This window comes from Coregonus lavaretus (genome assembly GCF_964263955.1).
Source record: "Coregonus lavaretus genome assembly, chromosome: 27".
NCBI lineage: Eukaryota > Metazoa > Chordata > Actinopteri > Salmoniformes > Salmonidae > Coregonus > Coregonus lavaretus.
Window position 1 is genome coordinate 17,248,995 of NC_140014.1, and position 15,607 is coordinate 17,264,601.

Consider the following 15,607-nt stretch of genomic DNA (forward strand, 5'->3'; position numbering starts at 1 on the left):
CACTGGAACTAAGGGGCCTAGCCCGAACCATGAACAACAGCCCCAGACCATTATTCCTCCCCTACCAAACTTTACAGTTTGCACTATGCATTGGGGCAAGTAGCGTTCTCTTGGCATCCGCCAAACCCAGATTAGTTTGTCGGACTGCCAGATGGTGAAGCGTGATTCATCACTCCAGAGAACGCATTTCCACTGCTCCAGAGTCCAATGGCGGCAAGCTTTACACTCCAGCTTCAGCACTCGGCGGTCCCGTTCTGTGAGCTTGTGTAGCCTACCACATCGTGGCTGAGCCGTTGTTGCTCCTAGACATTTCCACTTCGCAATAACAGCACTTACAGTTGACCAGGGCAGCTCTAGCAGGGCAGAAATTTGATGAACTGACTTGTTGGAAAGGTGGCATCCTATGACTGTGCCACTTCAGAAAGGCCATTCTACTGCCAATGTTTGTCTATGGAGATTGCATGGCTGTGTGCACGATTTTATACACCTGTCAGCAACGGGTGTGGCTGAAATAGCCAAATCCACTAATTGAAAGGGATGTCTAAATACTTTTGTACTTCTAGGCAATGTAGTAAACTGTAGCCTAATCATATTTAGGAAGTACATTTCCTTGGAAATATAACTGCCAGTGATTCTCCACCCATGCATAGGCTGTATCCTACTCTATTTTAATTGAGACCACATGCGCACCTGATCTCGCACCTATGGCTACTGAATTTGAAGCAGCAAGAATGATGAGAGCGGACACTTACACTTTCAAACATTTGGGATTGCACTTCGACTAACGTTGGTTGAGTGTCCTCCACTTTCCATTATCAATATCTATGTACAGACACTGTAGTAAACTATAGCCTATTCATATTTAAGTAAATTTCCTTGGAAAGATGACTGCCAGTGATTCTCCACCCATGCATAGACAGTCTACTCTATTTCATTGAGACATATATATATATATATATATATATATATATATATATATATATATATATAATAACTAGGCACACTTGATCTCACACACCCAACTAGAGAGGAAGGCTACTGGTGTTGAAGCAGTGAACTGAGAGTGTGTGAATAATGCTACAAAGATGTGTTTTTAATACAATAGGTAGGCTAACACATACAAAGTAGAAAGAGGACAGTTTCCAAATAATCTGTGGGACAACAAAAATATTTTCATCCCAAAGTCGTCTGTCTGACCGCCCGCTCCCACCCGCAGCATGAAAAATGCAGACCGCGCCGCAATGATCTCTGTCGGGACCTGCAGGTCCCGCGGGCATACAGCCCTCTTGTACAAGGGTCAGGGGGCAGTGAGGCCTTCTGTCAGCAGGGTGCAAGGGGGCACAAAGAGAGAGGGGTGGCAGGCAGGCCTGCTCAGAATGCCTCTCTCTGGAGAGATTGAGGTGGGGGGGGGGTTAAAATGTGGATGGGGGTGGGGGGGGGGGGCACTGAGGTTCAATATAAGTCCCTCTGGACTGGGAGGGTGCAGAGAGAGACTGAGGATGGATCCCTCTGGAGGAAGAGGGAGAGAGAAGGGGTGTAGGGGTCCCGGGCCAGAGCAGCCTGCTAATGAAGAGCCATCTGAGGCCCTATTCACCTTGAACATGGCTCACTGCTGCTGCTACTACTCACTGCTGCTGCCTGACCTTGGCTTTGATCCACAAAGGCGCTTGACCCTGGATTCCCCCTTGGCCACCCTGCCATCTGGACATTACGCTCTCACACACACACACACACACACACACACACACACACACACGCATGCATATGCATCATGCGTTAACACATGCACGCACACGTGCAGACACACACACGTGCACTATTGTGTGTGTGCCGTCTGTTTCAGGGAACACATATTGGCTTGTTTATAAGAGTGCCAGAGTTCTTAATGTGTGGAGGCTACATGCGAATTGTACACACACACACACACCACACACACCTCACCCAACAGGCACACACCGGCTTTATCTGAGTTATAAGTCACTGCCTTTTGTCCCAGTGAGCACCATGGGGGCAGAGTTAGTGGAGGGGAGGGGTTGTTGTAGGGCTGGAGGAGGACTATTATCTATTAAATGCCTACATGTTGTTGCTATTGTCAAGTGGATTTGAAATGTGATTTTTTTAGTCATAACCAAGCCTTTGTGATTTCTCCTTCTCTCACAGTTTCTTTTAAAGGCTGACCTGTTGTTGAGTGAGGTCAGAGCATTATTTTACATTGCAGGTTGTTTCCAAACTCGTCTGACTGAAAAGATTTGTCAGTTGCTCACACAGCGTTCTGACACGCTTCACAGACATGATATTCCCACTCCGTTCCTCTCCCTAATGGGAACGGGCAGCTGCTTGGAACTTGGGGGAATATTGGGAGGTTCTTAGTGGTAGAACATGCTTCTCTGGAAGCCTCTCAACCGCTCTTTTTTACTTTACAGTTGAACTGTGAAATGACAGTTATTCTACGGATAATTGCGTTGATACCGCATAAACTTTTTTGTTTTCATCCTGCCAAGCTCCCTGTAGTATAGCCTAATGGTTTTGAGTGCCAGAGGCATACAGTAGCCAGAGGCATACAGTAGCCAGAGGCATACAGTAGCCAGAGGCATACAGTAGCCAGAGGCATACAGTAGCCAGAGGCATACAGTAGCCAGAAGCATACAGTAGCCAGAGGCCTACAGTAGCGGGTACATTATCTGTAATCGATAAATAACATACCAACATAGCCATCTCTTGGGTAATGGCCATTCCACCCGAAGAGGTAATTCCTTAACAGATATGTGTTGCCACAGAGAGAGAGAGTTTGTCAGCCAGGGAAGGGTCAGTGGGTTTGGCGAACACGACATGGATATGCTTTTTGTGTCACTGTCCCTTGATTTAATTACTGGGTGCTAGGCAAGCAGGAACAGCTTTTGTGGGGGAACATCCTGTACCTAGCCTATAGTCATTAGAGACAAAGACAGAGGGAGGGGACAACCATAGAAATGGAATTACTAATTCAACATTACCACTCACATTGTATCTAAGCTTTTATAGGGATTTCTGTGCTACAAGTTTAAATCCACAGAAGCCACGTATTTACTGATTGCAGTCATTCGGTTCTCTTTCCTGATCTCTCTCTGTTGGATATAGTGGGAAGAGGAATCGACAGAGTGTAGGGTGGAGGAGAGGCGTGTGTCAGAGAAGAGCGGAGGGCCACCCCAGCTGGAGTCAATATTTGCTTTAGGAATCTCAATAATAGGCTGGGACACAGTCATCTGCATCTCTGATAATGGAAAACCATATGGCTCTGTTGGCCCAGTGGACTGGAGTTCTCTAGCTCTCTTTCTCTCTCTCTCTCTCCTCCCCTCTCTCTCTCTCTCTCTCTCTCTCTCTCTCTCTCTCTCTCTCTCTCTCTATCTCCACGTACATTCATAAAACCCGGGATATGACCTGTCACTTTGTGCTGTGACCAGGGTTGCCATGGCAGCAAAGTCTGTGATATTCTCTATTGTGTCCCCAGTCCTGGTTGAATCAGCAGGATCTGGAGGCAGGTAAAAGATGACCGTGAGCCTTACTGGCAGCCTCACACACAGCTCAGGTGATCTTAACCCATGCCCTTGTGTTGCCCCTACTCCATGGGTTTAAGCTTCATTGCTACAGCAAGACTGTTCTCTCTCCCTCTCTTCCTCCATGCCGCTTTCCCTCCCTCCCTCCCTCCGTGTGGTGAGCAGCTTGCCTGTCCTCAGGCTGGCCCAGGCCCTAGGCTCAGGTGCCCGTCAGTCCCAGTTTGAAACGGCTGCCTTACAGCCATTCGTCATGCCTGCCTCAACCCCTGCTGTGCCAGCATGTGCCCAGTCCATTCCATTTTAGCCAACCCAGCTTAGTCCAGCCCATACACATTCACAGGAAAGTCCACTTCCTGTGCCAGCCCTTCTTCTCTCCACCACTCTACCAGAGCAGAGGGGCCCTAGCAACAGCCTAGCAACACTTACTACAAGCAGCAGTCCCTTAATGAGAGGTGAATGAGCACAGTGGGTTCCTGGAGTGGGTGGCTATAGTATATGTCTGTTTGGGTCCACTCTTGACTGGCCATTTGTTAGGTGCAGTTTTCTAGAAGGAAAGGCAGAAACCGACAGCTAGCATAGTTAGTGCCATATTCTAACACACACACACACACACACACACACAAACACACACAGCAGCATTTTAAGCCCTTTTTTGTTATTCTGTTATTTTGTTCTAACCTGGCTGACTGTCTGTATCCATCCGGCACCATGCTCCCAGATTTCTCTCCCTGCCTGACACTCTGAATTTGAAATGTCTCCAATTTTCCCCCTGACGGGTTGGAGAAGTGCCATGGTGGGAGGGATGGAGGGACGTCTGAGAGCATCTCTCTGCCTCCAGCAGGGGTTTCATTAGAGTGCCCAGGGATGGGGCCCAGCAAGTAGAGGTGAGGGGAGGGTCATGCCTGTAGTGTTTTTATTTGGTGACTGCTTTCCCATTTGTGGCTGTGTGGCCAGGCTGATTGTCCTCTCCAGTGGTCTGGTTATTACTACTACTCTGTCTACTGACTCTGCCTTTGTTTCTGTCTGCTACTGTTGTTGGTCAGAAATGCTAATTTCTGTATTATGTGATGGATTTTCTTCATGTGTTGTTTGGTCTTGATTGACTATGTTTCTCCATTGATGAATTGAGGGTTTTGATTAGATTCATTGGGCTGTAAGTCAGCCCTTTTCTATGTATCTTCCTCTGTGGTTTTCCTTAACCCTGGCCCCAGCTATGAGGAGCGGGCGCTGTACCTGGAGGCCATTGTGCAGAACCACCGGGAGGTCATGACCTTTGAGGACTTTGCCTCGCAGGTCTTCTCCCCTTCACCCAGCTACTACCCAATGAGTGGGACAGGTAAGAATCTCCCCTCCTCACTTCCTCCACTTCCTCCTCTCTTCCTCCACAGCAGCACACCTGTTAGCCCTCCTCTTCAGGCCCCTCCATCTCTGTTTCCTGGTCCTTGTCTCCCACACTGATGAATATCAAAGGCAGCAGGGCCAAGCTCTCTCCGCACTGTCTGAGCAGCAGCATCAAAGACTTCACCGTGGCTCAACAACTTAGTCAGGCCCTGCTCCTTGTCTCCCCGTGTTCTGTTTCATCTCCTCCTTTCTGTTTTTATCTCCCTCTCATTTAATGAGCCTGATCGAAATATACATGTGACATGATTGAATGTGGGTCAAGCCCTGTGTATGTGATCGGAGTCTTCTTATCAGGGCCTCCATCCCCGTACCAGAGATGTGTAGTAACTAACAGTAGACGGTAAACACTGGGATCACACTGCTATCCTCCAGAGGTCAGGAAGAGGGGAGACAGAGGGGGACTTCATTAAACAATGTCTCCTCTTCCTGCCCTGCCTGGCCTAGATCTGATGGGTCTATAACAACAACAACAACAACACCACTAACATCCAATCAATACAGCAATGCTCTCATGCACTCTGATAAAACTGGACACCTGTCCTGTTCTACTTTGTGATAACTGGATCTGTTATTGTGTATGTCTAGTCTACGTGTGTGTGTGTGTGTGTGTGTGTGTGTGTGTGTGTGTGTGTGTGTGTGTGTGTGTGTGTGTGTGTGTGTGTGTTGTCCAGATCTCAGCGAGCAGCCCCAGAAGGCAGGGTTGATAAGCAGACTGGCAGAGGCAGGGGGTAGCCAGCTCTATTAACATAATTACAGTCTGCTCCTTTTACTGCAGAGGTGTAAAGAAGTCCCAACCACACCTGCACACTGTTTTGTGTTTTTTTTTTTTGGGGGGGGGGGGGGGGGGGGGTGTTTATCTGTATATCACTTGTTTTCTTTGGTGCAAATACAAAAATAAAAGAAGTACCAAACTGACCTCTATTGACCTTTCATCAACCAGAATACTAAACAGGGAGTATTCTGCAGGGAGAGGGAATCTGGGAGAGGGGGAGAAAAAGAGAGGGGAGAGGGAGGAAGTGGGAGGGAGCGATGGAAAGGCAGAGGTAAACAGAAAGGGAGAGATTGAAACAGAGAGGGGGGAGAGTGATAGAAAGGGATAGAGAAAATACTTGTAATTACCCAGTGCTGGGGCATTCATGTCTATCCTCTGCTGTTGTGTGTTTCTTTTTGTAGTGGGGCAGTAGTAGGATAGCTGGTTGGGTCCTCCATTGGGATTAAGGGAGCAATGGTCAGACAATAAACAATCATTTTCTCTTATCATTAAATGAGGGTTGGTTTCACAGCATGGTGCATCAGCTGGGTCTGATGGGAGCAGACATAACATCAAGACTTAATATAATAGCCCTCTTTAATGCATTCATCTGGAACAGCTATACGAATTGATGAATATACAAATAAATGGGCACATTTTGAGGCTATTGCTTCTGTTTGTCTGTCTATGTAAAAGTGTGTGTGGTGTATGCATACATTTGTGTGTGTGTGTGTGTCCAGGATTTGGGCTTTTGTCCACATTGGGTTTGGAATCAGCTAGCCCTCTGCATCAACTGTTTCTAGGCACAGCACCACACCACAGAGATACAGGGCAATTTCAGGAATCATTCTAGGTCTGCATGCAGACTTCACCTGGTAATCTTCTAAACAAGGGGGAGGTTAAATCCTAGTACACACACACACACACACACACACACACACACACACATACACACACATAGGTGCTCGCAGCTTCTTCCAGTGATAAACCAGGCTTTCCCGTTTTTTCAGAGAAGTGGTTTTGAATGGTTATTTTTTTTTTGTTTTTTGTCAACATGTTTTCATGTATTTATAGCAGTGGTACAAAACATTTATGTTCATAACATATAGTCTGTTTATGTCCTGTGTGTGGTTCTATGCATCAACAAGTGGTCACAAATATATTCACAGCCGGCTCCTTAGTTTTGTCCCTGTGAGTGTACCTTTGCTGTGTACTACCCTCTAATACAGGGTTCCCCATTTTATTTGGCCCACCAATTTTTTGAGCAAGAAAAACAACATTTTTGGGAATAAGACTGTAAAAACACAAGCAAATCAGCTCCAAGTGATTTTAATTTTGGAATTCTGCTCCAAAGTATTCCCACGCATAATAGAGAGATGTATGTGATAGTATACAAATGTAAGTAAGGTTTGAAATGATTGTTTTAGCCATATTATATCTGTTTTGCCATACACTGAGTGTACAAAACATTATGAACACCTGCTCTATCTATGACAGGCTGACCAGGTGAAAGCTATGATCCCTTATTGATGTCACCTGTTAAATCCACTTCAATCAGTGTAGATGAAGGGGAGGAGACAGGTTAAAGAAGGAGTTTTAAGCCTTGAGACAATTGAGACATGGATTGTGTATGTGTGCCATTCAGAGGGTGAATGGGCAAGACAAAAGATTGAAGTGCCTTTGAACGGGGTATGGTAGTAGGTGCCAGGTGCACCGGTTTGTGTCAAGAACTGTAACGCTACTGGGTTTTTCCACGCTCAACAGTTTCCCGTGTGTATCAACAATGGTTCACCACCCAATGAACATCCAGCCAACTTGACAACTGTGGGAAGCATTGGAGTGAAAATGGGCCAGCATCCTTGTGGAACACTTTCAACACCTCGTGGAGTCCATGCCCAGGCAAATTGAGGCTGTTCTGTTTAGGTGTTCCTAATGTTTTGTGCACTCGGTGTATATCTTCTTGCGGTCGATTTACAAATGATTTGTAATTATGTTACGGCCCCCTGACCATGTGCTCAAGAAGAGACCGTCCCGCAGCTGAATCTATTGTTATGCTTGTCTCTCGTGTTCCATATGCTGCAGTGTGTGTGCTTGTCAATACTCCTGCTTTGGCTCATTGCTCCACTAACATGTCATCCGTGATGTGCAGCGTGCAGGCGTTGGCCGGGGATGGTTTGGGACGTGGAGTACCCCTGGGCCAAGCTGGACTGTAAGACTACTTACTGCCTGTTTCCTCCACTATGCATGATGCCCATTGTCCACCCTCCACCACAACATTAACCTGACCTTCACCTCTGACCCCACAGCTACGCCATCTCAGTGAACCTCATTCACCCTAACCCCTACCTCAATCACCTGAAACTGCACCCCAACCCAGATCCCCAACACACACCCCGACCCCCCCCCCCCCCCCCCCCCCCCCATCCCCCTCCTTCTGCATGACCCATCTATTAACACACAGTAGGTTGCTCTCATCCTCAACACTGAGGGCCTGCAATGTCAATCACTAGAGGGTTGTGCTCTGTGTGTCTGAATTTTTATTCATGTGGTTTGAGTGTTTGTTGGCATGTTTAAGTTTGCCCATGGACTGTGCGTTTTCCTATGGAGTTATACACTGGCTGCAATCATTTTGAAGATGGAGTTACACATGATTATTCAATGGGTTAAATTAATGTGGATTTTAAAAGAGGTAAACAACTTCTCTCATGAGAGACCAACCTGCCAATGGATTCAAACTGAAGAGCTCTCAACAACTCCCCAGAGTCTAGACAGGCCTCCCTCTCTCACCCTAAAACACTGTCTGGAGACAACAGCTCTTCACCTGCTTTCCTCGTTTACCTCTGTTATGACTGCATCGGTTGGCTACTGAAGACCCTCTAGCTTTTACCATGTGTCGGAGAGGTCAACGTGATCGGTGGTTTTTGTTTGATCGCGGGACAGCACTGCATGTACTTAATTGCAGATGAATTGTTATCGGTTGACATACACAAGCACTGTTTCAGCAGTAAGTGGTATATTGAATTGTATAACACAGATATGGTAATATGGTGCCTCTCTCTCATGCCTTTGTTTAATCTAACACTGATCTCTTATCTCATGGTGTTGGGAGCTGGTTCAGAAGCTTTTCAGATAATTCAGTCCGCCATATTATTATTTTATAATAAGCAGTCATACCAACCATATGCAATGTCAAGTTACAGAAATCATTTACCGATCAAGGGCATGCAAGAGACTCCAACCAGCAGTAAAGTGGACATCTCACTTTCTGATAATGGTGCCGTCTCTTAACATATTACGTGCCTTATGTGTTGTATGATGTCTTATTGAATGCCTCATGTTTCCTTGTTTCTTGTATGACTGATCCTCACAGTGACAATAACTAACCACACAGGCTGTCTGAATGTACCCCTCACCTCCCTCCCTGTCTGTCTACAGCAGGGCTGTGTTGTGGTGACTCTGTCTTAATGTGACGCTCTACTGTCTGTTTTTCTTTTAGATTAAAAAATGTTAAAGGTCTCATTACGGTAATTGAAGAAGGTAAGCCCCGAGCACCGACCGGAAGCTTGTCTGTCGCCCCAGGGCCTACCTTCGCTCGCCCGTTCACTCATCTCTGGTTTCTCCTTTATTTGGTACTAACACGCTTTATTTACCCAACTACCGCTTTTTAAAGGAACGTTAATATAACGTTGTATGGGGGGTTGATATGACGTTGTATGGGGATTGTGTTCTCTATTTAGCCAGGCGGTAATTGCAAGTGACGCTGCACGGTTCGGGACAATTAGCACCTGACTAAGTAGTAGCATGAACAACACGGGTACACTTCTATCTGGCTTAGCTTCTGCATGTCACGCCGCTCACCTTTATATTTATCTCCCCAGCGGTTTCTTCCTTCCTCCGAATTTTTTTTTCTTCACTCTTCTCCTAGTGTGGCTGTTCGCCTGGGGCAGCATGTGATACTAACACCTGCTGTACTGGAAGAAAACGTCCGTCATTGAAGCTTTGTTTGAATTGCTTCAGGGGACCGTTGGGGATGAGGCCCATTAAGTCCTTTTTTTTTATTTATTTTTTACCTTCTTTCTCTGTCTCTTTCTTTCTCTCTATTTTTCTCTCTCTCTCTTTTTCTTTCTTTCTTTCTTTGTATGAAAGGATCTCAGATAAGAGGCAGCCTGTGCAGGTCTCTGCCACATCATGGCCTCTGTCAGGATAGTTGTTAAAGAGATACTTCAGGATTTTGGCAATGAAGCCCTTTATCTACTTCCCCAGAGTCAGATGAACTTGTGGATACCATTTTTATTTCTCTGCAGGCAGTTTAAAGGAAGTTGCTAACTAACAGTAGCGCAATTGCTAACTAGCGTTAGTGCAAAGACTGGAAGTCTATGGAAACTGCTAGCATGCTAGTAGATACCTTCGACTTCCAGTCATTGCGCTAACTCTAGTTGGCATTGACTCGCGAAACTACCTCTAACTTCCTTCATACTGGATTCAGAGACTGGGGAAGTTGCCAAAATCTCAAAGTATCCCTTTAAGGGGGAGCTCAGAGTGAATGGCCTTGGTTGCTCTGAGTCTTAGTGTGATGATGAACCAGCCAGGCACTTCCAACTCAAGTCTTGGGAGATTTTTGTTTCACCCTGGAGATGTATTATGCATGTGTTATTTTAATAATCAACTTAAATTAGTGTAATTTTTAGGCCGAAGTACTGCAATTTAAAACAAGCATGTGTGTGTTGTCATTGTTTAAAGGGTATTGAACCGATCCCTCGCTCTATAGAGGTGTCCGTTGCATGGGTGGGTTCTAGGGAGCATACTGGTGGGCTAGTAAATGTAACGTCTGTGTGGAGGCCTTTATCTGAGAGGGTTATCTGTGGCCCAGTGACCCTGCCCCTCTCCATCACCCCACAACTATAGGAGAGGGTGGAGCTTGGCAGGGCCAGTGGGGAAGTTCCTAGTTCAAGTGCTGGAATGGTCGAAGTGGAAGCTAGTGGAATTCTGGAGTTGGAGTGGGCTTGTAGGGTTAGACTTGGGTTAGGCCTGCCCATACGTTGACTCACGGCCCCCCTCTATTCTTTTCATATGCATAATGAAGATCCATTCTGCTAACGCACGCACACATACATACATACATACACACACACCCTTAACCCCTCCCCCTCTAAATGAGTGGAAGTCAGGGATGCTTGTGTCCACTGAGCTGAGTGTCTGTTACTGCAGCCATCTGCTGTCCCTTTTAGCTGCAGGAACTTGAGATGCTTCAGAAAGATGGGGGGGGGGGGGGAGTAGAGGAAAGAAAATAGGCAACCAGATGCCATCTTGACAAAGAAGGAAAGTTGTTTAAACTAGAGGCATTGCTAAGATGAGGGGGTTTGGGGAGGAGAGAGGTGTACGCAAAATGTGTTTGCTCTTACCGGCTTTCCCCTCACTTATCACTGCTTGCAGCCTGTAATCATTGACTTGAATGTTTCTTTGGGATCCACAATGTTTAACAAAAGCCATCTCTTCACATGCTCATGACATGCCTGTCCAGTTACATAATGTTCAATTCAGTTTTTACAACATTTTAAGACTTGAACAATCTGTCACATCCTCTTTGTGCTGAACAACAAAGGCAATTTCTTTCTTAGGATCACGGCTTAAAATAGGTTGCCTTTTTATCTTACTCATGGACGCATCTGCCCACCCTAACCCAAAGTGTTGGGAGAAATATTCAGCTTCTCTCCCTCAGTAGCCTCTAGTTTAGTCAGTCAAAGCATGTTCACATTGCATCTGAATGTGGATTTAGCTTGATCTAGTCCACACAGTTTCAAACTGTGATGAATTCAAGGTTCAAATCAATCAATCTATACACCTGTTTCTGTTTTGTTTTGGTATTATACATTTGACCCTAGAGTGAGTAAGCAGTTTGGGGTGTCTGCTTAGGGGGACGGGGAGCAATGACATGCATGGCAGTCAGAACGTGCTGGAGTATGCCAGTCTTATCAGCCCTATGTTAGCTTGCCACGTTTCACCACTTCTCTCCATCTTTTCCCCCCTCTCTATCTCTCCCCCACTCTATCCCCTCCCTCTCACTCTCCAGGCTCCCTCAGCGGCAGCACGAGTGCTGAGCTCAGTGTTTCTGTAGGAACGGACCAGGCGGACCAGGTCTCCCCTACGATTCCCCGTGCCACGAAGAACAGAGTTTCCGGAAAACTCCGCCGATCAGCCAGCGCCATAAGCAAATCTTCCAACTGAGCTCTCTCACCCAACCCACCTCCCAAAACTCCCCCGCTTTGCCTTTACTACTGGTCCTGTTTTAAAATCTCATACCTAACCCTCATGACTGCAGTTTGGGTGTGTGCATTGTTTGTTTTGTATCTCGTTTAAACATATAACTGGAGCATATTGCAGTTTTTTATTTATGTGGCAATTATTGATACTTTGATACATTTTCCAATTGTTTTGCTGTTAAACTGCTTATTTGACCTGAAGAAGAGATGAAGCTATTGAAGTTTGTTCCGATGTGGCTGCATTTTCTGAATGAATCGTAGATTATTTTTAATTCATGACTGATAATAGTCAGTACAGTGATTAAAAAAAGAGATATAGACAGGGAATTGAGTGAACAATCATGTCTGGTGGTTTAAAGTCCACATATCATCAACATTTCAATGTTCCCTTTCTATGTCACAACCAGGATCTCTATGGTTGTGACATAGAAAAGGAATATAATCATCCATATGCATTTTGATAGGGGTCTTTCCACGAATTGAGTCCCTTTTGCACCCCTTTGATATTTTAAGTAGAAATTGCGCACCAATATTGAACTTTAAAAGCCTCTTATATTAAATGAAGTGCTCTTTAATAGAGACTTCATGGAAAATTCAATAAATCCGATTTTTGTATATGAATAAAGACTTGCTAAACTACCAAAATGCAGCATTTTGACATGTCCCTCTGTGCACCCTCTGTGACTTCTCGGAAGATGTTAACCCACTTAACCCCAAAATTCCTCCAAGTTTTCACCGTCGTTGTAAAGCCCTAGTTATTTAGTTGCTTTGACAAAGTCATTTCTGGAGATGATCTATTTCATGTGATTACTTTTAAGTAAGAAAAAGAAAACCTGTCGCTCATTTTAAGGTCAACCCTGCTATGTAAACTTAACTTTTAATATGGTGAAATAGTAATCATTTTTTCAAGAGAAACCTTGGAGCATCTAATAGTAAAATCATAGTTTAAAAGCAGGTTCAAGGTGAGCTGGTGGTGGAGAACTGAGCGGGTCGAGCTTAACACATTAACCCTGTTACTCATAGATAGACAGGCTATTATTTTATTTATTTTGTTATTCTAAAATGGTGAAGTTTGCATTCAATTGCCCTCCCTGTCTGCACAGAACAAGCTTCCATTCCTCTTGTCACAAGGGGATGTATGGCTGATTTAAGATTAAATCGTCCTACCCTGTTACTTTTTTTGGCACTTAATAGGCGCTTAATTTTTTTATATAATCTCTTGAGATGGGAAAACTTATTTTTTAGTAAGTTGAACATGTGCTCTTTATGACAGAATGTTAAAATGATGTGAAATACAACTGTTTTTTTTCACCAAGTTACAATACCCAAAAGGGACTCATTTCGTGGTTTTCCCATTGACCCCTCTTGTGATTCTGCTGTGTAATACACTGATGATACTCTTGCAATGCTCTTGATAGGATAGGATAGGATAATATTTAAGTGTGATGTTGTTTTGTCCTTGGTCCTGAGCCATGGAAGCCTGTGTGTCTGTTTGGACCATATTCATCCTCTTGTTGTGGAGAGGTGGACTGGCTGTGACATAGGAGGTGCTGCTCTAGTGTAATGCTGCACCATACCACACAACTCCTGGTTACGGAGTGCTGTGAGCCAGTGCAGTAGGAGTCTGTTTTTAATAGTTATGAACCTGGAGTGGACAATCAATAATGTCTTTCCAACCCCGAGGTGAATTGAAGTTTGTTTTTTGTTTTTTTATCGCTATAAGGTCCTTTTAAATGGAATCTGATGGATTTTGTTGTACTTTGATTTATGCAACTGCTGGAAATGAGAAAAGACAGCATTTGTAACTGTTTAGGGATGTTACCCTGTGTAGGATTGTTTAACCTGGGTTCATAACCTGTAATCCAATAACTTCCATCTGTCTCTTCCTCTGCCATTGTTTTCTTGTGTTGTAAAGCTAAGAATATGACATTCCAATGTTCCTACAGATGGTCTTTTGCACTCACTGTCATTGATAAACTAGCAATGAATGTGTATTTTCTCTTTATTCTTGGATGTAAATTGCTTTATTTGATGTTTGTTTCTGCGTGTACATAGTCATATTTAATGATTGATTTTGCTGTTGTGTTGTATAATGTATACATGTGTTGTTTAGTGGAAAACGCCACCGGAGCCTCAGGTGAATCTTAACTCCATGCACTGGTGTGTGTGTCTGTATGGCTGTGTGTGTTTTTGATGGAGCTTCTCGCAGTGCCGTGTGTAATGTCTGTCCACCAAGATCCATTCCAAGACCCCCACCACTGTAAACCACTGTTAGACATCATTTGATTTATTTAGTTTATTTTCTTCATTGCAAGAGCCAAACAGAGGACAGCTAGCCTTGCCTTCCTGTCTCATGTCTTTGTTATAGAGGGAGAGAGTGTTTTTCCCCCATGTGACAGAAAAGGTCAGTGTCTTGTCCTCCTAGTCCGCACGTTTTATATGAACAGATTGACTGGGTTTGGCCCACTTTGTTTAGTCTTTATTTGAGGAGGTGAGCTGTTCTCCTTTCTCTCAGAATTGGAATCAAATGGCACCTACTCCTCCTATTTCCCATGATGCACCCTGAGTAACCTCATGAGGCCACAGTGGAAGGGTGGGGGCAGGGGAGTTAGAAGGCATACCAGCGCTGAGCTCTGGCGACCCTCTTAGCAACAGGCATGCTGGCGCTATGCTACCCACGCCCCCCTCCTCCTCCACCCCAACCTGCCCCTTTGGGTTGCCATGGAAGCCAGGTGTTACGCAAACATGATGGAGGGTAACACAAGCTGCATCACTGTCCCTGTCTGTTGCACTACTTTGCCTTACCAGTACATCCTCTTTCTTTCATTTTGTTCTCTCGTTTTTTTGTGTCCCTTTCTTTCCCAAGCACTGATTAATAACATAGGAGGCGCGAACGGAGAGTTCGTTCAGAAAGAATGAAGTCCATTTTGTGCATTTGAAGAATGTATGTAAATACTGACCTGAGTCAGATAAATGCTTTCACCTTCCCAATAGCCACTGTAAAGAACTACCCAGATCTTTTTACTGATCTTCTTATGGAGTCTAGATTGTAGATTTGATGTTGTGGATGGGATCCCTGTTATATGTGGGAGTAAATGGGCGTAAGGTTTGATTTGACCAGGGCAAGGATTGTGTCTTACTCAGACTGGTTCAACTCATGTGAAGCAACAGAGTTAGTGTTAATTCTAGATTTTGGTTTAGGAATCTTGTACATTGTGTCAAATTGAGGGTTTCAGTCCAATATAAATATATTCATGCCTATAATATAATCTTTGTATAAGAGGAAGAGGAAAAAGGCTTGAAGATTTCATCATTACTTGTTAACATATCAAACCGTTTTTAATGACTGAAGTCATGCTATCTTTATTAGAAATGTGAAAATCAAAAACATTTCATTAAATCAATTTGAAATTCTACATGTTCTCTGTGTTATTTGTTTGGGTCTATTGATTTGAATGGCTTTATTTCATAGCAGAGGAACAGAAGTATAGAAAGTAAATTCAACCATATCCTTTAAAACTGTTATTACAGAGATGGGTACTAGCCTACCCTCACAGTAACGCCTATCCTCCATAAATCATCTTGTGAGAATCTGCTGCTTTAGCTGCAGTGACAGGTTGACTGTAACCTCTGGCTTTGGGGGGAGGGGGGGGGGGGGGGGG

General features: G+C 44.7%; 1 protein-coding gene across 3 annotated transcripts in view; it reads left to right on the plus strand.

The window, feature by feature from the left end:
- LOC311102825 (ral GTPase-activating protein subunit alpha-2-like) overlaps positions 1 to 15,361 on the plus strand; it is a 135,119-nt gene extending 119,758 nt beyond the window's left edge. For 2 of the 3 annotated variants that reach the window (XM_084144253.1, XM_084144254.1), the window contains exons 38-39: positions 4,745 to 4,869; positions 11,756 to 15,361. In XM_084144253.1, coding sequence (XP_084000379.1) covers positions 4,745 to 4,869; positions 11,756 to 11,910 — 280 coding nt within the window. In that variant the 3' untranslated portion in view covers positions 11,911 to 15,361. Of the gene's footprint in view, positions 1 to 4,744; positions 4,870 to 9,181; positions 9,223 to 11,755 lie in introns of all 3 variants that reach the window. The other variant, XM_084144255.1, reaches the window with a different exon arrangement.
- Positions 15,362 to 15,607: the final 246 nt, after the last annotated feature.